Below are 24,310 nucleotides of genomic sequence, written 5' to 3' on the forward strand. Positions count from 1 at the left end.
GGATGTCTGGAAACAAAAACATCTACGAAATGATGGATCCTTTACAGATGAAACAACCGAAGAAATGACTAAAAAGATTGTATGTATAACTGCTTGTTTAATATCATGTATGATTGGCATTATGGTTGTATGCATAACTCTATACTAGCTTGTATAGATTTGTTGTTACAGCATATGTTATTATTGTCTTTCAAGATGATTATGTTGTCAAAGTTAAATTCAGTAAACTGGCCACCCAGTATGGCAAAAATCCATTAACTTTATCATTAAGTGCTAAAAAAAGGTATGGTAGGGTTTGTGGGGTTGGTAAATTTGTGTTGTCATCAAAATTTTTTAGTAATCAACCCAAAACCCTGAAAACGACAAATGCATAATATAAAGTAATCATTAAGCAACAACAACAATGACTTGATGACCAGGAGCAACTCCTTAATGAGCAATAGCAAAAACTCACTGTTTTGGAGACCATGTTAGCAATAATGTAACATAACATGCCTGTAGGCTAGTCGAATAGCATCGTCCATGTAGGACAAGCTTTCGTTGCAAGTAAAGCAGTGAACCTAACCTCCACTACCAGCCATGAAGTATGATTTTGTTTATAAGTTTAATATTAATCTGTTTATTATATTTATTGATTTGATTTTAATGCTTATATTTCATTAAATATTATAAGAGGATGTTGGGACTCAGAGTATGACCCTTGCTCAGGTTACTATGGATGAGTTATCTAATTATTCGCTCGAGCATTTATCTGGAGGAAACTTCATAACCATTGAGTTTGAAAAAGGATTATTTGATAAACCATTATTTTCTTACATTAGAGTAGATGAGGTTAAAGAATTTTACGAACTAGATAAAATATCAACTGTTGATATTGTTGCTTATATGAGGTTAGCTTATAAAAACAAATATGCATACTCAATATATATTAATCTATATTACGGTGTTCTCATAACTAGTATTTTGATTGTTATCGTTTAGCTTCCTATATAGAGAGCTCAGTGCGTGACAATTGACCAATATATTTAGATTCATTAACCCTGACTTCATAAGTGAGCAAAGTGACACAGTCGCTTATCGTGCTAATCATGTGATTGAATTCATGAAAAGATCGACTGATTATTATTTGCTCCCGTATAATGCGCAATAAGTTATATTTATACAAATAATTATTTCAACCTTATACAAATAATTATTCCAACCTAATCTGAGTATATCATTGTTATTATTTTGTAGTCGTCATTAGGTGCTTATTATGATTGATACCAAATCCTTAACGCCATACTTACTTAATTCAGTTAATCTAACAGTGATGCCTAACCCCGAAATTTAAACTTTTATAAAGAGGTATTACACTTTAATATATTATGTATCTTCTATTTCTTCAAAAGTAATTTTATTTATATATTAAGTAATTATTTCCTTTTCAATTTAAGGTAATATCTGCATTCGATAAGAAGGTAAAGAAAAAATGAGTGTCGTTATCGGTAAATGTGATATTTATTCTTTTATGCTGAGTTTGTGTAGATAAATATTTCTTAAACCCACTCAATTTAATTTTCAGGTACCTCATTAACTCAGAAATATTGAATGTGGATATTATGTCCTTCATTTTATGTGAGAGATAGTTTTATATGATTTTATGATAACACCATTCAAGGTTAGTATAAATTTCATAAACGTGTTATATCTTCAAAAAATAAAAAACTAAATTATGTTTTCATTTATTAACATTTACTTTTGATATTTCATTTTTAGTGGGAGAGTAAAGAAAGCTTCACGGTAGAGAAATTAGATGAAGTCCATAAAGAATGGTGTGAATATGTATTATCATTTATGGATAAACCTTGAGGTTGGATATTATTGGTTAAATGTAATATATGAGGAACAAATTGTTATAATATTTTTAACATGTCATGTTGAATGAATAATTTAAGTTTGTAGATTGGGGTATTGATTTAATATTATTTGTATATATTTGTTTTATATGAATACTCTATATGTACTCAATATATTATTGAGTACGATTATTTGAGAAAAATATATTAATATGGCAACGTTATCAGTTTTAAATTTGGATGTGTGGTTAATTTATTAAAATACAATAATGTTCATAATGTAAATTTCAAAATATAATTCGTAGTATCACATATATAAACCAAATGTTTTCTGGCATAAATCTACAATTGACTTCAAATATTTTTTGCACATACACCTACAACTGACTTTACATATACACAAAAAAAAATTGATGAGATTAATAAAGGCGTTTTTAGCAAGAAAATGACTTGAAGAATCTTTAACAAAATGTTATTGAAGGTTTTTTTAACTAAAATTGCCTTTAATAATCCCACCTAAAAATTTATTATATAGAATATTAAAGGATTTCAAGCCAAAAATGCCTTCAAGAATTCGTTCCAATTTTTTTGTATGGATTATTGAAGGCATTTTTGACAAAAATCACCTTCAATAATCCCAACTAAAAATTTATTGATTGAATTATTGAATGAGCTTTTCGCTAAAAACACCTTCAAAATTTCATTCCATATTTTTCTTATGAATTATTAAGGATGTTTTTAGTAAGAAAATACCTTGAATAATTCCTAATAAAATATTATTAAAGATATTTTTGATCAAAATCACCTTTAATAATCTCACCTGAAAATTTATTATGTGGAATATTAAAAGCGTTTTAGGCCAAAATCGCCTTCAAGAATCCATTTCAACTTTTTTGTATGGATTATTAAAGATATTTTTGACAAAAACCACCTTCAATAATCTCAACTAAAAATTTATTTATTTGATTATTGAAGGCGTTTTCAGCAAAAAACGCTTTCAAGAATCTATCCCATATTTTTTTTTATAGATTATTAAGGGCATTTTCACCAAGAGAAAGCCTTGAATAATCCTTAACAAAATGTTATTGAATATGTTTTTGACCAAAACCACATTCAATAATCTCACCTAAAAATTTATTGTGTGGAATATTAAAGACATTTTGAGCTAAGAACGCCTTCAAGAATCCATTCCAACTTTTTTGTATGAATTATTGAATATGTTTTTAACAAAATCGCCTTTAATAATCCAAACTAAAAATTTATTGATTTGATTATTAAAAGCGCTTTCGGTCAAAAGCGCTTTCGGTCAAAAGCGCCTTCAATATTCTCTTCAAGTTTTTTTAAATCAATTGGTGAAAGTGTTTTTGTCCAAAAAAGCAAAAACGCCTACAATAATTCATTACAAATAATCTCTACAAAAACCCAAAAAAGATTAAAGGGATGAATCGAACCTACCACTTTATGGTTAACATCTGTATGATCCTAAAATTTTGATATAATATTTATTGAAGAGGTTTTTGACAAAAAACGCCTTCAATAAGCTTGTGAAATTTTTTTGTGGAATTATTAAAGGCGTTTCTTGTAGAAAATGTCTTCAATAATCAAATACATGATTATTCAAAGTGTTGTCTGTCAAAAACGCTTTCAGTAATTCCCTATTAAGTTTTTTAACTGGATTATTCAGGTTATTTTCTGACAAAAACGTATTTAGCATTCACTCAAATTTTTAAGATAGGATTATTCAAGGTATTTTAGTCGATAAATGCCACTAATATCAAGTTTTGGATGATGTTTATAAGTAATAACGTCGCTATTTGAATATTTAGTGACGTTTTGATAATAAACATCTTAAATTTTATAAAAACACAAAAGCTAACGATATTTATAAGTGAAATATCGCTACAAAATTATCACTAACCTTTCATTTTCTTGTAGTGCTTTAAAGGTTCCTTTGGCGTTGAACATAACCCCGAGAGGATTGTCCACCAGAATGTGAGTTTGGATGACATAAAACTAGTGAAAGCTGCGATGGGCATGGTAATTGGTACATTTCACCCATTACTTCTTAATTAATTAATTAGTAAGTAATTTAGTTTTTTTTTTTTCTTGAAGTTCATAGAATTAATTCCCCGATTTTATTTTTTCACTAATATTTTACTAGACCGTCAATGATATCATTTTGGGAGTAACACAAGCTGGTCTCTCACGATATCTAAATCGAGAATATGGTGAGTTTTTTTTTCCTTTTATATTTCAAAAATGTAGATGATGAAAATACGATAGTTGTACATATAGCTTTTCTAGTACTCGATGGTCAAAGGACGAGTCTGGATTCCATCGTACTTTCTATGTTATGAAATTTAAGTTCATTTTTGGATCAATTGTATCGTGAGATACATTTGAATAGCATCTCGCGATGCATTGGCCTGGCATCCTTCTGATCTCTTTGGACATTTTAACATTTAGCTGTTTTCTGTAAAAATTGAAAATCAAGATATATTTTAATTATGATAGTCAAATTATTTTGGCGTGGCAATTGAGTGTTATATTCAATTATAACATTATATTTATATTTAAACATATATTTCATTGTTATAATATTTAATTTTATTTAATTTTATTATCATTATTATTTTTAATTTCACCGAAACATATGGATTATTCATCCAAATAAACCTAAAGTCAGGTAAAGGATTTTTTTTTTTTTTTACTTTATTATACTTTAGGTGAAGTGGACAGAGGCAAGGGAGCGAAACAAAAGTCGAATCAACTTCCCATCTAAAGGCAACTGTTTTGGTGAACATTAGACGACCTGCTGGGATCCAGGTGATAATTACAGTTCTTAAACATTAATTTTATCTTTCTACAATATTGATTTAAGCAATTAAAAACCATGGGAATTTTCTTATTCTTCTGTATTCTAATGCTTTTCCATGGACAGGCTTTGGCTGATATGATGACTATGAAGTCCAAGGCCAAGTGGGGTAATAAAATCGGATTCATATTGATCCCTATACCCATTGCTTTACAAAATGATCATCCTTTAGATTATCTTCGAGGAGCTAAATCTACAGCAGATCGGAAAAAGCTATCTCTTGAATCTATATTTACATACTTAACAAGCAAATACACAATCAAGTTATTTGGATCCAGTCCATTTTCTCAACTTATATATCCAACCATAGATAGAAAGAAATTAAAGGCCTGAATGTCATGCAAATATAATCTCTATTGAATGCAGCCATCGGGAGCTTTGGCATATAGAATTACTTTCAACACTACAATGTCGTTTTCAAATTTGGCTGGACCAGTAGAAGAAATTAGCCTTTTTGGTCATCCAATAGCTTTTATTGCTCCCACTGTTGATGGCCATCCACAGGTAAATCCTCTACAAATTTACAAATTAGTTGGCCAATTTTGAAACTTTGTCCAAAAAAAAGGCTGAAACTATTAAACCCCTTGTTCCCTTCTTTCTTTTTATTCCATTTTTTGTTGCAGGCTTGGACATTTCACTTCCAGAGCTACATTAATAAGACGAGCATTGTTGTAGCAGTTGACCCAAACGGGATTCCTGACCCTCATCTTGTTTGCGATGATTTAGAAGAATTGCTCAAAATGTTCAAGCCAGCTGTCTTAACAAACGACGGTGCTTGCTAAGGATGCATCTGCCTTTTTAGCTGGTCGGCCCGGAATTAGTTCAAAAATTTTCTTCTAAACTTCTAACATCTTCTTTATTGAAGATCGAATAATTTAGCATTCTTTTAAACTCTTTTACGTAATTCAAAGTTGTTGAGTGAATAAATTCGGGCTTAAGGTTTATTAGTTCTTCTTAAAAAGTGATAACTAATAAAAGTGATTTTCAAATGTTAATATCTATTTTTATTTAATTTTTAAATTGTAATTTCCCTTGAAAAAAATTTATTAGATGAATAATGAATCTAATAGAATGATAATTCTATTACTATGTTATCTTAATCACGGTATGCCTCAGCGACTGTGTGGCAGATGGCATTTGATCATGGATGATGCTTTGAAGAAGTCTGAAGGAGGATGGCATGGCAACCTTAGCTTGTGAGACTTGTCTCGACCACATGGTGAACTTTCATTTGAGTCGTAAAGGGCGGGCGCCATCATTCTCCAGTCAAACCCAGTTTATTTGTTTATATATGTAAAGCATTCCATTTTCTAAATTAATCTTGGTGATAAAATTCCTATCAAATTTTGGTTGAAGTAAACTCTTGTTAAGAAGAAAAATATAATAATAAAATTTAACTATCATTTACATTTACATTGATTTATTCAGTTTCTCTAATATTCCCATCCATATAACTTTTACTAATTTATTTCATTTTTTATATAAATATAAAAAATTTTCTGAACCAAAATTAAAAAATCATTTAATTCATTATCATTTTATTGTAATAAATTATATTTTTAAATATTTATTTTTCACCAATTAAATCATTATTAAACAAAAATTGATTAATTGTCATTTTTTTCTCAATTTAATGAAAATAAAATATTAAAATTTTAATTAAATAAAAATTAATATTTAAAAACTCAATTAATTATACTAAAACATAAAAGTTTAGATAATTATTTAATTTTTATTAAAGGTTTTCTTTTATATTTAAGCCTCTCATTTTTCTAGTTTACTGGTAATTCGAAAAAAAAAATCCCAATTTCTGATTTGGGTTTTAGGTGCGCTAGAGCCCAAAGGTATACAGACAAAAATCAGAAATGCAGTGTTGAAGTTTCTGCAAGAAAAAATAACAAAGAAGAAGAGAGAAGACAGAGGAAATAGAGATAACAAAGAAAGAAGAGAGAGAGTCAGAGTTTGACAATTCTGCTGTAATATTCATTTCTGTCACATCTCTATCACTTTTATCATTTTATATTCATTACAATCGTAATTCCTTCAACTATTTACTCGCTACAAAATAACTAACTTTGGTTAACTCCTAGCAAGACTGCTGACTACTCTATGACTACTAAAATGGGTTTTTATGGTTAGGATGGTCCCACGGCCGACTCCATTTCAGCTCATATCATAAAACTCAGGCCGACACGGGGCATGCCAGACGGGGAAGTTATTAGCCGCCGACGCGGACCGGTTCGTGTGTAACTTTGTGCTTGGAGTAAGGAATTTGAAGTCATTTTGTCTTAGCATTTGAATTTTTAACAAAAGTTTAAGAATCAACAGCAAAAACATCAATTAAGTGAACTTCAATGACTCACCGAAATGACAGATCAAATATCGAAAAGTAGCACAGACAGGACACGGAGAAGTAGCAAACTATCATGGGTCCACGTGCAAGTTTGTATTGGAGAAAAATATTTCTGGCTTTCTGGCTAAGAGGTATTAAATCACTACCCAAAATTCATTTCCTAAACCCCGATGGAGGGTAATATTTGTAGGAAACTATGAAATTTTGTATTAGATTTAATTAAATTAAAATTAAAATTAAAATTAAAAAATTAAAAAATTTATTATATAAATTAAATGTATAAAATTTAAAAAATTTTGAAAAAATTTTAAAAAAATTTATATATTTTTGGATAAATAATTTTAATAAAAATATTAATAAAATTTTTATCATTAAATAAATATTGATTAAATTTAAATTATAAATAATATTTTTAATAATAATATTTTACATATTATTAATATTAAATTTAACTTTATCAATATATAAATTTAAATTTTTTATTATAACTTTTATTAAATTATTTTTTTTTTAAATTTTGTCAACTTCACCTAAGAAGCAATACTCGCATGAAATTTTTTTTAAGCAAAGTTTTTAGAATTTTTCAATAAAATTAAAATATCTGTTAAAATTACTTACTTAGCATATTATTCACAACAACTTTTTTCACCGCGTTAAAGTTTAAACCCTCAAACGCTCTTCTTTTTATTAGGAAAAAGAAAAAAAGAAAACTCTTATTTAAAATACAAAGAGCGTCAGCCATAAACTCTGTTTCTTATACAGAGTGTCTTTCCCATATTTCTAATACTAGTGATTCTTCTTTTCCCTGTTTCTTAAACTGTCTCTTTTTCAATGAAACATTTTCTTCCCCTGTTTCTTGTACTAGTGTTTTTGTGTTCTGCGTCTCACTCATCTTAGCCATAAACTCTGCACCAAATGCAAAAATCTTCATCTTGTTAAGAGTCATCATCGACTCTCATGGTATACTGCCACTTGGTTTTCATCATCGACTGCTGTAGCCTGATTTGGTATTAGTTTACGTTGTCAGTAGATAGGTTGTTAACTGTGACTACTTTTCTAATCGGTTGTATTTAAATGTTTTATTAGCTTAGCAAAAAATGTGTGTCGTGTTGTGCTATGATTGTAGTGTGCAAAACACTTTGTAATTATTGTGTTAAGTGTTGCAGGGAGTTTTTCCCGAGTACCCAAAGGTTTGTTTGTATGTACTAAGAGCACTGCCTGCTCAATGTTTGATAAAATGCTTAACTGAATTTCCCGTTCTTCGAATTCTGTTCTGTTTTTTCATTTGAATTGATACTCTTTTGCAATGAATGCCCAAGATCGTACCAAGGCAAAAACATCTATCCTTACCATTTGCCATCGCAAAAAAGTCAAGACCTCAATTACAACCAAAAACTAACTTCATCGAGGATAGTAAAATATGGTACTAAGATTGACGCATTAAATAGATGGAAAACAAAGGAATTTAGTTTAATCACTAAAGCCAAACCAAAGAATCTCATGGCATGATAAATAACACATCAATATCTTCTCTTGTTATAGTTGGATATTATTAGAGTCATTGACCGACAATGATGGAGTTTTTCCCTTCTTCAGTCAGTTATAAGTTTTGCTAAGAGGAATTTTGCTTACAAAGGAGAACTTTTGCTTTTGGTGCAGGGCTTATTTATGCGATAAAGGCTAAGTGAAAAAAAAGAAGATGAAGAGTGTTTGAGGATTTAACGGTAGTAAATAAATGTTAAGTAAATAATATACTGACTAAATTTTAACCGATGTTTTAGTTTTATTAAAAAACTTTAAAATTTTCACTTAAATAACTTCGCATAAATTCTTTTACCCCACATAAGCCTTTAGCTTTGTATAATGAAAAAAATTGAAATCCCCAGAGCTGCCCATCTTAAACCAACCCACACATAATTTTTAATAATTTCGTTTGATATTCAAAATTCTAACGTTGACTGGCGGCTGATTCTGATATCTGTATAAGATCAGTTTAGTCAACCGCCTATTTTCATTTTATGTTGCAAAGCCAAAGCTCTTTAGCCAAAGGTCTTATATCAATGGATGCAATAGAAATAACAGTAAATTCTGAAGAAGTAGAAGAAGCCAAGATAGGTGCAGTCGACAAGGCATCAGCACGGAAGGATGAAGGGGCGCCCTTGAGTCCTGCTTCCCTCCTATTTCTTGAACCAGGAACTAACTGCTGCATTATAGCGATGGTGGGATGCAAGAAGAAGCTTGATCCTGGGCTCGTCAAAGAGGGACTATACCGTAACCTGGTTAAGCATCCTCGTTTCTCCAGCAAGCTGGTAACAAAAATCATATAAATTAATTACTATTTATCACTAGAAACTCCGGTGTCTTTCATTTACTTACTTTCGGTTTTCGAATAAAAAATTATTAAAAAAATTAGTTGCGCGTCATATGTTTGGTTATAAAACTACTCCATGAAAACGAAGAACTCGTATAGAAAATTAATCAAGTTTTAGAGATGAAAACTTCCAGGGAGGATGCACATGTACTAGTAGGATGCATATATACAAGTAAGGTGTCCATGGACACTCCTTAAATTTTGGTTTGCGATGAATTGGTAAATATATCTTTCGAGTTTCAATACAATATATTATTATATGTTCTTGAAAAACAATGTTCATATATAGGTGATTAATGGAGGTAAGAAGAAATGGATTCAGACACAAGTAAATTTGGACAAACATGTTACAGTCCCAGAGGTAGACACAGAAATGGAATCTACAAGCCAATTTATTGAGGACTACGTCTCCAATCTCACCACAATTCCACTTGACCTCTCCAAACCATTGTGGGAGCTTCACCTTCTTAATCTCAAAACCCGGGAGGCAGAAGCTGTTGGCATCTGGCGGATCCACCATTCAATCGGAGATGGCATGTCCCTCATATCTCTTCTATTTGCCTGTTGCCGAAAGTCCTCCGACCCGGAAGCCTTGCCTACTCTTCCTAAGCAAAAACAGACAGATCATTCAAGAAACCCACGTCGTTTTTTGTGGTTATTCTCGGCTGTTTGGTCAGTGTTAAAGTTACTTTTCAACACCATTGTGGACGTTTTGCATTTTGTGGCAACATGTATATTTTTGAAAGACACGAAGACTCCTCTTAAGGGTTCATCTGGCGTCGAGCATAACCCCAAGAGGATTGTCTACCGGACTGTGAGTTTGGATGATATAAAACTAGTCAAGGCTGCGATGGGCATGGTAATTGGTACATTTCACCCATTACTTCTTAATTAATTAATTAGTAAGTAATTTAGTTTTTTTTTCCTTTGAAGTTCATAGCCTTAACTCCCCATTTGTTTTTCACTAATTATTTTACTAGACTGTCAATGATGTCATTTTGGGAGTAACACAGGCTGGTCTCTCACGATATCTAAATCGAAAATACGGTGAGTTTTATATATATATATATATATATATATATATATATATATATATATATATATATATATATATTTCAGAAATGCAGATGATGAAAAGTTGTATATGGAGTTTAATTCTAACATTTAGTTTTTTTCTGGACAGTTAAAGGATTATTTTTTACTAATTGATGGGATTCACGAAATATTTTTATTTATTTAATATAAATATGTATATATATATACAAATTAATTTCTTTTCAAAATTATATATATATATATATACAAATTAAATTTTTTTTCAAATTATATTCAAATCATTAAAACTCATAGCATTTATAAAATTTATATATATTAATTTGTCATTAAAAAATAATTTTTTTAAAAATAGTATGAAAAAAATTATGTCTTTCCTTTGGATTTTTAAAAAAAATTATATTTATACACCTATAAGATTATATCAAATAAAAATAAACTATGCTTTTCTTAAAAAAATAAAAATATATATTATTGAATGATAAATTAAATAACAAAAGAAATATTAAAATACTTTCACTTTAGTAATCTTGACTAAATTATTATGTAAAATATGAAAAATGTTAGAAAATATGTGAAAAAATAAATAAATTAAAAAATTATTATTTTTCATAAGAATGAAATTGTAATAACAATAAAATATATCTTGAAAAAAATTATAAAAAAAAATTACAATAGTAATAGAATATAACTTGAAAAAAAAGTTACTAAAAAAATAAAAAAATTTGATGTATAATACATAACATTTGTAGTCTTAAATTTGTAAAAAAATTCTTTAGTCGCAATTAGGATTAAATAGATAATTTTTAAATTAATTTTTTAAAATTTAAAATAGATATAATAAGTGATAAAGATAATATTAAATTTTTTGCATTTATTTGAAATATAAATTTGATAATTAGAGTTCAAATGGATATAATCATTTTGATAGTCTTATTATTTAAAAATTTAAAATAAAAATTTTTTGAATTTTCAAAATCTTATATAAAATTGCTTGAATTTTTAATGTTTTACGTAAATTTTTTAAAAGATAATTTTTTAAATCAAGATAAAAAAGATTATTGAAAGATTTAAATAAACTTAATCTTTGTAATTTTTAAACATATTTGAAAGATTTTGATAATTAAATAATTTTTTAAATACAATTATTTGATAAACAACTAAAATTACTTATTAAAAAAATAAAATCCATATTTCATATTTCATATTTTAGAAACTATATCTCTAAATTGATTTGATTTTTAATTATAATTTGAATAATTTTGATATTTAAATAAATTTAAAATTATTTAATTTATAATTAAAAGAAACTATCTTATTATTTTAAAAAATTATCTTATGTGTCATTTAAGAGAATTATCTACATAGGTGCCCATGTGATAAACTTGTTTATATATGCTATTATAATATATATATATATATTAGATTACATCACAATTACGGTGTGATGCAATATAAGCTTTTTTTGTTCAACTGCACCATAGGGTTAATTTGGATAACATTTTGTGAAACAATTTGTTGGGCTTAGTTTCTTCCAAGTGAAGATGGCCTAAAACTAAAGCCCATTTACCAGAGACTTTTTAGTCCTTTCATGTTTGGTTATAAGATTTTAAATCCTTATATGGCTAAAAAAAAAAAAAAAACCAAGAGAGTGTGGCAACAAAATAGATAGAAAAAGGAGAAAATAAGGTTTTGTGTAGTTTCGGTCAAATAGTTTGATCAAAGTTAATCCGTTGTCCGATTGAGTTAAAAATTTATCAATGTGTTTAGGACTCATTGTTTTTCAGTTTGAATAGTGAAGATTAGGTTTCAAGTTTTCTACCTATTAATTTGTGAGTATTTGTTAATCCCTAAATTTGTTTAGATTTTTCTAATTTTCTCTTACAAGATTGTTTGGTTACCAAGATTGTTTAATCTTAAGATATTGTGGTTGTATACCTCTAGTTTTAGTTAGAGAAAACTTTGTATTCTCATTATTTTAATAGTAGAGATTATTTGTTGTTGTCTGTGATTTTTTACTCATTGTTTTAAGAAGGTTTTTCACGTAAAATTGCTTGTGTCCTTGTGCTCGTAGTTTGGTGATTTATTTGTTAGGTCTATTTGTTTCATTCCTACTAGATTCACACAACAAAAGGATAATTTGATTTTTTTCGCTACATGACATATTTGGTTTGAATATTATTTGAAGTTATTTTATCCCATCAAAGTGGTATCAAAGCTCAGGCTATTTAATTTGTATTTTATGTTGAATAATGGAAGTTAATACAAATAGAATGATTAATTTGAATGATTCAAATTACCATGTGTGAAAAAAAAAGATAAAATACCTATTTTATGTGAAATACTATTATTTGCTTGTGTTTACCACTGAAAAACCTAAAAATAAAACAAATATGGAATGTAATTTATTTCATTAATAGGTGTGTGGTTAGAAGATGAGATACATGGCTTATGGCTTTTTGGTACATTGTTGGACTCCTAGGAGAAATTTAAAATAATGTTATCTAACTTAGCCCTAAATGATATTATTACTATGGATTTGGCTAAGAGTGATGTTTTAAATAAAGATATAAGAAGAAAGTCATAGGGTTTCTCTTCACAGTCTAAGATCTTAGTCACAGAAAATAGGGAAAAAATAAAAGTAATGATCCAAAAAATAAAGATAAAAGCAAGAGTAAGTTCAACAGATTTGTCAATGTTAAATGTCATTGTTATGGTATGAAAGTGCATATAAGAAAATATTGATGAAAGTTGAAAGAAGACAACAATGATAACAAAGATAAGGAAAAAAGAATGATGATGGTAATGATGCTACTAAAGTGTTATTATCACAAATGACTTTCTTATTTTATATGATGATGATGTTGTTAACCTTGCACGCCATGAGACTAGTTTGGTGATTAATACTAGTGCAACAATTCATGTTACATCTTAGAAAAACTATTTTGCATCTTACACATCTGATGATTTTGGGAGTACTAGAATGAATAATGATGGCTCAGCTAAAGCCATTGGTATGAAATATATGTTCTTGAAGACCAATAATGGCATTATATTGGTCTTGAAAAATGTTAAACATATTCTTAGAATTCACATGAATTTGATTTCTACAAATAAGCTTGATGATGAAGGGTTTTGCAATACTTTTTATGATGGTCAGTGAAAGCTCACTAAAGGTTTTATAGTTACAGCTAGAGGTATGAAGTACTCCTCAATGTATTTGATACAGGTAAATGTATCTAATTTCATTATCAATGCAATAGATAATGATGATACAACTGAGTTTTGGTACAAGCGACTTAGTTATATGAGTGAGAAGGGTTTAAAGGTTTTGGCCAAGAAAAATATTTTTTTTTTGGAGTGAAAAATGTATCCTTAAAAAAATGTGATCATTGTTTGGCAAAAAAATAAATCAAAGTTGTATTCAAGACATCCATTCTATCAAAAAAGTCAAGTATATTTGATTTAGTATAATCTAGTGTTTATGATCCTATGAGAACAAAAACACTTAATGGTTCCATCTATTTTATGACTTTTACATATGATCATTCAAGAAAAATATGGGCTTATATCTTGAAATCAAAAGAGCAAATGTTAGATATATTTAAACAATTTCATGCTTTAGTTGAAAGACAAACAAGATTAAAATTGAAATGCATAAAGACAATAAAGGGGGTGAGTACACTGGATCTTGTGATGAGTATTATAGACAACAGGGTACTAGACATCAAAGGTCACCTCCTAAAATTCCTCAGTTGAATGGGTTACCTAAGAGGATAAACAGGACACTAATAGAAAGAGTGAGATGTTTGCTTTCACAAGCATAATTATCAAAATCTTTTTAGGGTGAAGCTTTAAGTACAATTGTACATGTTTTGAATCTCTCACCATGTGTTCCTCTAGATTTAGATGTTTCAGATAGAGTTTGATCAGGCAAAGATATATCTTATGATCACTTGTGTAACTTTGAATGTAAGGTTTTTGTGCATATTTGCAAAGATAAGAGGTCCAAGCTTGATATCAAGACTAGATAGGGTGTGTTCCTTGGTTATAGCTAGGATAGTTTGGCTACAAGTTTTATGATCCAATACAAAAAAAACTTGTGAGAAATAGGAATGTTATTTTTGTTAAAGACCAGATTATACAAGATATTCAAAAAACTGATACATCAGTTCACGATACAGTGATGGTTTGATTGACTTGGATTTAGTTCCTCTAATACATATGCTTACAGAGGTTGAAGATGTTGAGGATAACCAATATAACATATATGATGTTGATACCAGTTTTACATAAGTTGAGGTGGGCGATGATACCTATGAACAGTCACCAGTATCAAAGGTTCAACCGGAGGTTTTACCAAAAGTTTCACTTAAGAGGTCTACTAGAGATCAATAGCCTTCCATACGGTATTCTGTTGATGAGCATGTGCTACTAACTGATAGAAAAAAACTCGAATATTATGCAAAAGCTATAGAAGATGAACACAAGAATAAGTGGCTTGATGCCTTGCAAGATGAGATGAAGTTTTTGTATGAGAATAATACTTTTGAACTAGTAAAGCTACCTAAGGGAAAAAAAGCTTTGAAAAATAGATAAGTATATAGAGTGAAGCAAGAAAAGCACATTTCATAGTCACGTTTCAAAGCTAGATTGGTTGTTAAGGGATTCAATCAAAAAAAAAGTATTGACTTTGATGAAATTTTTTCTCCTATTGTTAAGATATCATCTATTCGTGTAGTTCTGGGTTTAACAATTAGTCTTGATTTGGAGATTGAGCAGATGGATGTCCAAACTACTTTTCTCCATAGTGACTTAGACAAGAAGATTTACATAGAGTAGCTAAAGGGTTTCATAATAATAAAAAAAAAGATTTAGTGTACAAGTTGAAGAAAAGTCTTTATAGGTTGAAGCAAGCACCGAGATATTGGTATAAGAAGTTTGAGTCAGTTATAGGTAAGCAAGGTTACCGAAAAACTACTTCTGACCATTATGTGTTTGTGCAAAAATTTTTTAATAATGATTTTATCATATTATTGCTTTCTATTGTTGACATGTTGATTGTTGGTAAAAATGATATAGAATTGACTAGTTAAATAAGCAATTGAGTAGAACTTTTGCTATAAAAAACTTGTGACTAACAAGCAAATTTTTAGAATTTACATTTATCGAGATAGAACAATCAAGAAATTATACGTATCATAAAAGTACCATATTGAAAAGGTGTTTGAAAGGTTCAATATGGATCAAGCTAAAATAGTTAGCTTTCCTCTTACTACACACTTTAAACTAAGTATTAATCAGAGCCCTTCTACAGCTAAAGAGAAAAAAGACATTAGAAGAGTTTCATATGCTTCAGCAGTAGAAAGTTTGATATATGCAATAGTGTATACTAGGCTAGACATAGCCTATGCAGTTTGTATTGTTAATTGCTTTTTATCAAATATAGGAAGAGAGCATTAGAATGCAGTTAAGTGAATCATAAGATATCTCTAAGGCACTTTCAACTTGAGACTCACATTTGAAAATGAAAAACTAGTGCTAGTTGGCTACACTGATTTAGATATGGCAGAAGATGTTGATTCCCGAAAGTCTATTTCGGGTTATTTGATTATATTCTCAGGTGGGGCTGTATCTTGGCAATTGAGACTACAGAAATGCGTTGCACTTTCTACAATAGAGGCTAAGTATGTTGCAGCCATTAAAGCATATAAAGAGTTGTTGTGGATGAAAAAATTCATACAGGAACTTGGTTTCAAACAGCAGCTATGTGATATTTTGTGACAATCAAAGCACAATTCACCTTGATAAGAATTTTACTTTTCATTCAAGATCAAAGCACATTGTTATAAGGTACCATTGGTTAAGAGATACTTTTAATGATATCTTGTTTGAACTTGAGAAGATTCACTCCAATCACAATGGTTCTGATATGTTAACAAAAACACTACTAAGAGAGAAACTTAAAGTTTGTCATTTGATTACCGAAATGGGGATTCCATCCACATAGTTGGAAATGGGGAGATTTATTGGGCTTAGTTTCCTTGATGTAGCTGTGGCTTAAAATTAAAGCCCATTTACCATGGATTTTTTAGTCCTTTCATGCTTGGTTATAAAGTTTTAAACCTCTATATGGCTGAAAAAAGAAACAAGAGAATGTGGCAGCAAAATAGAGAAAAAAGGGAAAAAAGAAAATTTTATGTAGTTCCGATCAAATAGTTTGATCAAGGTTAATCCATTATTCGATTGAACTAAAATTTTAATAATATGTTTAGGACTCATTGTTCTTCAATCTGAACAGTGAAGATTGAGTTTTGAGTTTTTTATCTACTAATTTCATGGGTATTTGTTAATCCCTAAATTTACTAAGATTTCTCCAATTTTTTCTTGTAAGATTGTTTCTTTACCAAGATCGTTTAATCTTGAGATACTGTAGTTGTATACTTCTAGTTCTAGTTAGAGAGAACCTTGTATTCTCATTATTTTGATAATAGAGATTATTTGTTACTGTACATGATTTTTACTCCTAGTTTTGGAGAGGTTTTTCACGTAAATTGCTTGTGTCCTTGTGCTTATGGTTTGATGATTTATTTGTTAACTCTATTTGTTTGATTCCTACTACATTCACACAAGAGAGAGATAATTTGATTTTTTTTCACTGCATAATATTTGATTTAAATATTATTTAAGGTTATTTTATCCCATTACAGTTCAATCTCTCCGATCTTTGATCGGAGAGATTGAACATTTCTGCAATAGACTATTCTAATGTAAAAATGAAAATGAAAAAAATTTTCAATTATGACAATCTGATTTTTTTTTAATAATTAATTATCATATCCAATCTTATCATCATTGTTATATTTGTATCCAAACATATATTTTATTATTAATTTTAATATTTTCATTATAATACTTAATTTTACTAAATTTAACCGTCATCTTCAATCTCACTTAAATCAATCATCAAAATGAATCCAAATTCAATGAAAGGATTTTTTTTTTTTTACTTGATTATACTTGGCAGGTGAAGTGGACAGAGGCAAGGGAGCGAAGCAGAAGTCGAATCAACTGCCCAGAAACATCCGTCTAAGGGCAACTGTTTTGGTGAACATTAGACAATCTGCAGGGATCCAGGTGATGATTACAGTTCTTTTACAGTAATGTTATCTTTCTACAATATTGATTTAAGCAATTAAACACTATGGGAATTTTCTTCTTCTTCTATATATTCTAATGCTTTTCCACGGACAGGCTTTGGCTGATATGATGAACAAGAAGTCCAAGGCCAAGTGGGGTAATAAAATCGGATTCATATTGATCCCTATCACCATTGCTTTACAAAATGATCATCCTTTAGATTATCTTCGAGGAGCTAAAGCTACAGCAGATCGGAAAAAGCTCTCTCTTGAAGCTATATTTACATACTTAGCAAGCAAATACACAACAAAGTTATTTGGATCCAAGGTCCATTTTCTCAAGCTCAATGATCTCTTCTCTTACTTGCATATCCAACCATAGATAGAAAGTAATTAAAGGCCTGAATGTTATGTAAATATAATCTCCATTGAATGCAGCTGTCGGGAGTTTTGGCATATAGAATTACTTTCAACACTACAATGTCGATTTCAAATTTGGCTGGACCAGTAGAAGAAATTAGCTTTTTTGGTCATCCAATAGCTTTCATTGCTCCTACTGTTTATGGCCAACCACAGGTGTGTATATAATCCTCTACAAACTTTGATACTTTGTCAAAAAAAAAAGCTGAAATTATTAAATCCTTTGTTCCTGTTTGTTTTTTCCATTTCTTTGTTGCAGGCTTTGACGCTTCATTTCCAGAGCTACATTAATAAGATGAGCATTGTTGCAGCAGTTGACCCAAACGTGATTCCTGACCCTCACCTTCTTTGTGATGATTTAGAAGAATCGCTCAAAATCTTCAAGCACGCTGTCTTAACAAACAACAGTGCATGCTAAGGATGCATCTGCTTGATTAGGTGGGGGGGAATTACTTCAAAATTTCTCTCCTAAACTTTCTAACATCGTCTTTATTGGAGACTGAATAATTATTTATTTCATTCATTTTGTTTCACAAATAAAATAGTTGATGAGAGGGAGCATGGGCTGCCTATAAAAACTTGCTTTGTTTTTATAATTCTTTTATTTAGTTCATAGATGTTGAGTGAACAAAACTCGGGTCAATTGTTTTCGTAGAAAAAAGTTATCGAATGAATAATGCATAAAATAGAATGTCAATTCTATTACTATATATTTTAATCACGGCATGCCTCAGAGATTATGTGTGGCAGATTGCATTTGATTATGATAATTTGAAGAAATATGAACGAGGATCGCATGGCAATAGCAATTTTTATTTTTATTTTTAAATTTTTATATTATATCTATCATCATACTTATATTTAATGAATATTTTAAATTTATTTTTATCTTAATTTTTATAAATATTTAATGAGTATACGTAATTTTTGTTCTTATAAATTTTTTTAAAAAATTATAAACTATAATTTTTTTAATTTTTTTATCTTATATATTTAAATAATTTTTTATAAATAATATTAATATATATATTTTTTAATAAAAATATATTAATTTTAATTAATTTAAAATAATAATTTATATTATTTAATAAAAATTTTATCTATTAAATATATACAATATATATAAGAAACAAATATTATATTACTCATTTCTATTTTTATTTTCAACCTTATTTTCGTGTTTTTATTCATAATATAATATCTTTTTCCGTCACGTTCAAATAAAATATTTAAATTTTCATTAAATATGAAACCTTAGCTTGTCTGACTTTTCTCAACCACTAGGTGAACATTCATTGATTGAGGCCTTAAAAGGCACGCGCCATCACTCCCCATTCAAACCCAGTTTATTTTGGTTATTTATGTTAAGCAAGGCATGTGAAATTAGTGAAAAATGATTATATCATTTTAGTAATAAACGATGAAATGACAGACGATTCAGCAAATACAATAGAAAATGAAAAAAAAAAAAAAAACAGAAAAGCCGAAACTTGGAAAAGAAATGTTCTGGAACTCTCGATGAAATTTGGAACTCCCGTCCGTACATGAGCCCTGACGACACTCCAACTGCCAACCAAAAATTAACATACTCTGTTTTTTTTTAGTCATGGCAATAATCTCCGAGTTCCTAGAAGAAGAGGCAAAACCCTTGACTTCTTCATCGCCCCCTCGTAAAGCCGTGACGTTTAACGCGAGCTTGGATTGACCCAGTTGGTTTTTTGGCGAAGGTTTTCGATTTTCTGGCAGAAGAAAGTGATTTTCTTGGGAAAGAGAACGTCGATAAGGAGATCGCGGCGGTTGTAAGAGTTGTGAAGGAGAAGAGCAAGAAGAAGATTGAAGAGGTGGCTTCGAAGGTGGAGATAAAGAAGGAAGAGAAGGAGATCAAGAAAGAAGTGAAGAGGGAGCCAATGGAGGTCGATAAAAACGAGGATAGGAAGGAGGAAATGACTACCTCTGGCTTGAAAGGTTCATATTTCTGAATTTCTTTTAATTTTCTTATTACTATTATTGTTGTTGTTGTTGTAATTCTAATGCATGCAAGGCTAACTGATGAAAAGTTGGGGACAAAAAGGAAATTTGAGGCTTTTTTTAAAAGGTAAAATAATAATCTGAGGTATGCAATGCTAAATGTTTGCTTCCTTGTATTTTAAACTTTAAATGATGGAAAATGTGAGGATATAAATTTGGGGGAGTTTAAAAACAAAGGTTTAAAGGTTAAAGAATGTGTATTTTTGGGTTCTGAGGAACAAATTTGTTCCAAATCCAAGGATAAAGGGCAAAGAAAATTTGTTTTTAAACGCTAGACAAGGGTTTTAATTTGTGTTTATACCACTGTTTGCTTGTGGTTGTGAGGAACGAAATGAAGTAACAACTTGCTTTTTGCTGTCCTGAACTTGAGTTGAGGCTCTTTTATTTTGTTTATGGAAGGGAAAACCCTATGTTAAGCAAGCTTGAGCAAGTTTCAAGAATTGAGTTACATAGTCAAGCTGAGCTTTGTACCGTCTGACTATGGGTTTGGCTCAGCTCAAATTGCACCCCTAATGATGTAATGCTGGTCCTCCTGTTCCGCTATTTGTGTCATAAATTATAATGGTATTATACGTGAATCTCTTTTACTAAAACTGAAGTTAGTAGTTGTCCCTTGTGTGAGGCCTTTTTAGCTGCTTGTTTTGTTATCTGGAGAACACATGGAAATATGTTGGGCAGAATTCTTTTGCCCCTATATGTTTTGGATTTCAGCAGAAGCAGGGATGTTTGATTGAGTAAGCTTAATGATACTCTTGGTGTAAGTTGGGTTTGATTTCCTTGCCCTGAGCTTGACAACTTTTAGAAATGTGGTAGTAAAAGATTTTAATTAACAACAATGTTTAGAAATTGAGGGAGGTGAGGAACCGATGTTATACTTGGTTCAATCACTCACCGAACTAATGTTGAACTTTGTGTAAATTCTTCTGGTCTTTGATGTTTTACATGGTGTTAGATTCTGCAAATTGTTTCTTATATGTTGAATTACATGGTTTTCTCTCTCTGCTTCATCTTTGTGTTGGTGTGTTAGCCAATTTAAATGTGCATTCTCACGATTGGAGCTAATGGTAGTCCTAAATGGTATGATTTTATTATATGTTGTTGTGTCTGTTAATTCCATCAGTTGGCTACAAAAAGACATACACCCTGTTGGAATGCTTGTAAGAAAGAGGACTTTCTTTACTTTTGGTTGTGTGCGTGTCTTCTTTTAATTGGTTAGAGGGTTGGGGGGTTTATAGTTGCATACGAGTTGGGGTTAACATTTGATTAAGTTTTGCATGGAAGATTTCGACTTTGGTACTGTTAGATGTATGTGAAAGTTTTTATTGGTCAGTGAGCTGGGGCAGTTATAATTGCATAAACAATTGGGTTGAGATAAAAAAGAACCATCTAAAAGTTGGACTCAAGGGCCAGCCTTCTGTTATTGATGTAAGTTAGTCCATATTCTCTTCAAATAGGTCCTAGTTGGTTTACATCCTAATAACATATTTCTTTTTATTTGCAGGGGGAACTTTTCTAATCTGTCAAACCTGATGATTGTTACTGGAGCACAGGTATGTTACCTCGAAAATAAGGGACAAATACTGAAAATCAAGCATCACTTTCAACTTTTCCTTTCCCCCTTCAGCTAGAGTTTACAAGTTTGTAATTATTAGGTTATTGCAAGTATATTAACAATGTTGGGTGTGCACAGTTTTAAATTTTTAAATAAAAGCTGTGAATTAATTAAAGATTTGGACCTTGCAGTAAATTTGAAAGTGGCATTAGGATTAATACGTTTTCTTTATGAGCAGAATTTGCATAACTGTCATTAAGATAAATATTTATTGTTACCTACAAATTTTGTTGATCAATTTTTATTTGCATTTAAGTGATAAAAACTAATTTATTTAAAATCCATTTTAGTAAATCTTTTGTCATATCTGAAATCAATGTTATAGTTTTGATTGAAATTGGTTCTTATCTTCTCTCCTAGTTTATGGTATTTCATTCTATGCAAATCACTTGAACACTATGCGAAAATGCTTTTGAATCTTTCTTCTCTTTTTTGTCAAGGGAAAAGAAGTTAATATTTTGGTTAAATTTTACATTGCATTTCAGTCTTGTAAATGTGTAACTTTCTCCTTTTTATTTTCTTGATCTCGAATGTACCCATTGCAATTGTGATCTTGAAATTCCATTTATTAATATATTTTTGTGGAAATGAACAATAATGTTCAATTCTGCAAACATTCTCATTAATTGGCAATATAAAAATCTTCCCACACTTCTTGTAGAGGATAATTGTTCACTCTCAATCCTTTTGACTAAGCACAACCAAATGGAGTGGTGGAAATCATTGGTAAAAGGAGATCCTGAAATTTACACTCAAAAAGTGTAACCGGAGAACAGCAAACTATCTGACTTGGATCCAGAAACAAGACAAACTTTAGAGAAGATGATGGTAATTAGTTCTGCCTTTTACATTATATTTTGCTTCTCCCTAGTTTCTATCTAAGATCATGTCAAATTACCTAGGTTTTTTGTTTTTGTTTTAGTTCCAACTGTAATTTTACTAATGGTTGTCTGAGATAGTTTGCTAGTCTCATTAGTATTAGCCTTTTATATTTAAATTCTATCCTTCTTGTTTCGTGAACTTTGGATTCATCATAATTGGTACTTGTCAACTTGTGCTCTTGTCCAGTTTGACCAGAGACAGAAGGACATGGGCCTTCCAACCAGTGATGAGTTTCAGAAGCAGGAAATTCTAAAGAAATTCATGTCCGAGGTAACTATTGTCTTCAGAAATTTGTTCACCCAACTGCGTACATGACAAAAAAAAGCACATATACATTGCTGTCCTTCCCTACCTGCTTTGTTAATCCCAATATGCAGCTTCAGCTGACGAAATTTGGTCAATGTTTTTGTTGGTTTGTTGCAGCATCCTGAGATGGATTTTTCAAGGGCGAAGCTCATGTAAATGGGAGTGTACCACTTCACACCTGTCTCCAGTCATATATATAGAAGTTTTCTCCCCTTTTTCTTATGAACCTTTTGGGCGGATCCTTTGTTTTGCGAGGCATAAATAGAAATTAGGAACAGTTTGAACTTGGTTCATAGTGTATATTAATTTTTTTTTACACTTGAATCTAGAGTAATTTAAGAGTTTAGCTGCTCTCTTTTAACTTTCGAATGCTTTCTCTCTCTACACAATTTGCCTTGAGCATGGTAATCAGTAGGACTGTATTATATTGATATTCTTATCGAAGCCCTTGGTTGCTGCAAATTAGTTGTCCCCTCCCCTAGTTGGAGGACCAGTTCGTGAATTTGGCAGAGGCTCTCACCCAAGTTATAGAGATATGTACGTATGTATTTATGCATGTATCCTTTGTAATTATATGTTTGTAAATTTTGTATGCTTAAATGGGAAATCAACATACGTTGTATGTTTTTAGTTTGGGCTGTCCTTGGATGTTTCATAGGCATTAGCTTTGGTAGCCTGATGTCAATACATTACAGGGAGAGCTACACTGCCGACTGATGTCAATCCATTATGATTGAGTTTGCCTTTAATTGATTGTTGTTTGATGCTTTATGCGCTCCTTCCCCTTTTTGATACTCTCCTCATTCTGGGGGCCAGTTTCTTCCAATGCAAAAACATTCCTGAAGAATGAAAAAACTGTTGACAATTATTAAAGGAATCTTCTTTCCTCTGTCTCTTCCAATGGTTGGGCTGTGCAAACATTGGGAAAGCAAGCATTAGTGAATTAGTGCTTGCCCCGCTGGACCCAAATTAAACCGTAGACGAACGGAAATTTGCCTTGAAAGTTGAAATTTTCTTGTGGATAAATTCTTCTGCTAGGTTACGAGTCTTTCTGTAGGACTCGGCGGCTGGTCACGATCAAAGACTCCAACCAACCAACCAACCAACCAACCAACCAACAGGTATTTGAGAATTATCATCATCAAACAGCATTGAATTCATTTTAATCGCTTCTTAATTAATTAATCAACCTTGAGCTAAACTAATCCTGCTTCTATTTTTTGTGTTCGAAAAAAATACAAAAGTCTTGACGTGATCATGAGCTGCTTTTCACTCCCTTGGTGGGATTTCATCAAGCCCAATAATGAGATATTGGCGAAGCAGACAAGACAAAACTGGAAACAATAAGCCTCACCCTTTCACTTCGCAACAGTTGAAGATGCAACCATGAAACAACACGTGCCCAGAAAAGCCGCGTATGTCACCCTCACATG

The 24,310-nt window shown here is 30.4% G+C and overlaps 2 protein-coding genes and 1 pseudogene across 4 annotated transcripts; all 3 read left to right on the forward strand.

The window, feature by feature from the left end:
- Positions 1–1,471: 1,471 nt before the first annotated feature.
- On the forward strand, positions 1,472–6,099 carry LOC111302874 (wax ester synthase/diacylglycerol acyltransferase 11-like). Its single transcript, XM_089765206.1, has 9 exons — positions 1,472–1,487; positions 3,523–3,584; positions 3,774–3,875; positions 4,000–4,066; positions 4,134–4,177; positions 4,578–4,664; positions 4,720–4,990; positions 5,090–5,217; positions 5,337–6,099. The coding sequence occupies exons 1-9, from the start codon at positions 1,472–1,474 to the stop codon at positions 5,493–5,495; spliced, it is 936 nt and encodes a 311-aa protein (XP_089621332.1). The 3' UTR covers positions 5,496–6,099.
- Positions 6,100–7,742: 1,643 nt separating this feature from the next.
- On the forward strand, positions 7,743–18,754 carry FOP1 (O-acyltransferase (WSD1-like) family protein). Of its 2 annotated transcripts, XM_022908146.2 has the most exons (7): positions 7,743–9,375; positions 9,727–10,296; positions 10,418–10,484; positions 17,518–17,627; positions 17,745–17,957; positions 18,068–18,205; positions 18,309–18,754. In XM_022908146.2, exons 1-7 carry the CDS (start codon positions 9,085–9,087, stop codon positions 18,465–18,467), a joined length of 1,548 nt encoding a protein of 515 aa, XP_022763881.1. In that variant the 5' UTR covers positions 7,743–9,084; the 3' UTR covers positions 18,468–18,754. The 2 variants fall into 2 exon arrangements, with proteins under 2 accessions (XP_022763881.1, XP_089621815.1); XM_089765689.1 differs by lacking the exon at positions 10,418–10,484 and having other exon boundaries at positions 9,727–10,303.
- Positions 18,755–19,348: 594 nt separating this feature from the next.
- LOC111309199 (protein BOBBER 1-like) lies at positions 19,349–23,507 on the forward strand (annotated as a pseudogene). Its single transcript, XR_016345096.1, has 6 exons — positions 19,349–20,014; positions 21,408–21,502; positions 21,579–21,627; positions 22,351–22,517; positions 22,758–22,841; positions 22,995–23,507. The product of XR_016345096.1 is annotated as a protein BOBBER 1-like (transcript).
- Positions 23,508–24,310: the final 803 nt, after the last annotated feature.

The sequence above is a fragment of the Durio zibethinus genome, chromosome 9 (assembly GCF_047325235.1).
Source record: "Durio zibethinus cultivar Kanyao isolate XHJ-2024 chromosome 9, ASM4732523v1, whole genome shotgun sequence".
Taxonomy (NCBI): domain Eukaryota; kingdom Viridiplantae; phylum Streptophyta; class Magnoliopsida; order Malvales; family Malvaceae; genus Durio; species Durio zibethinus.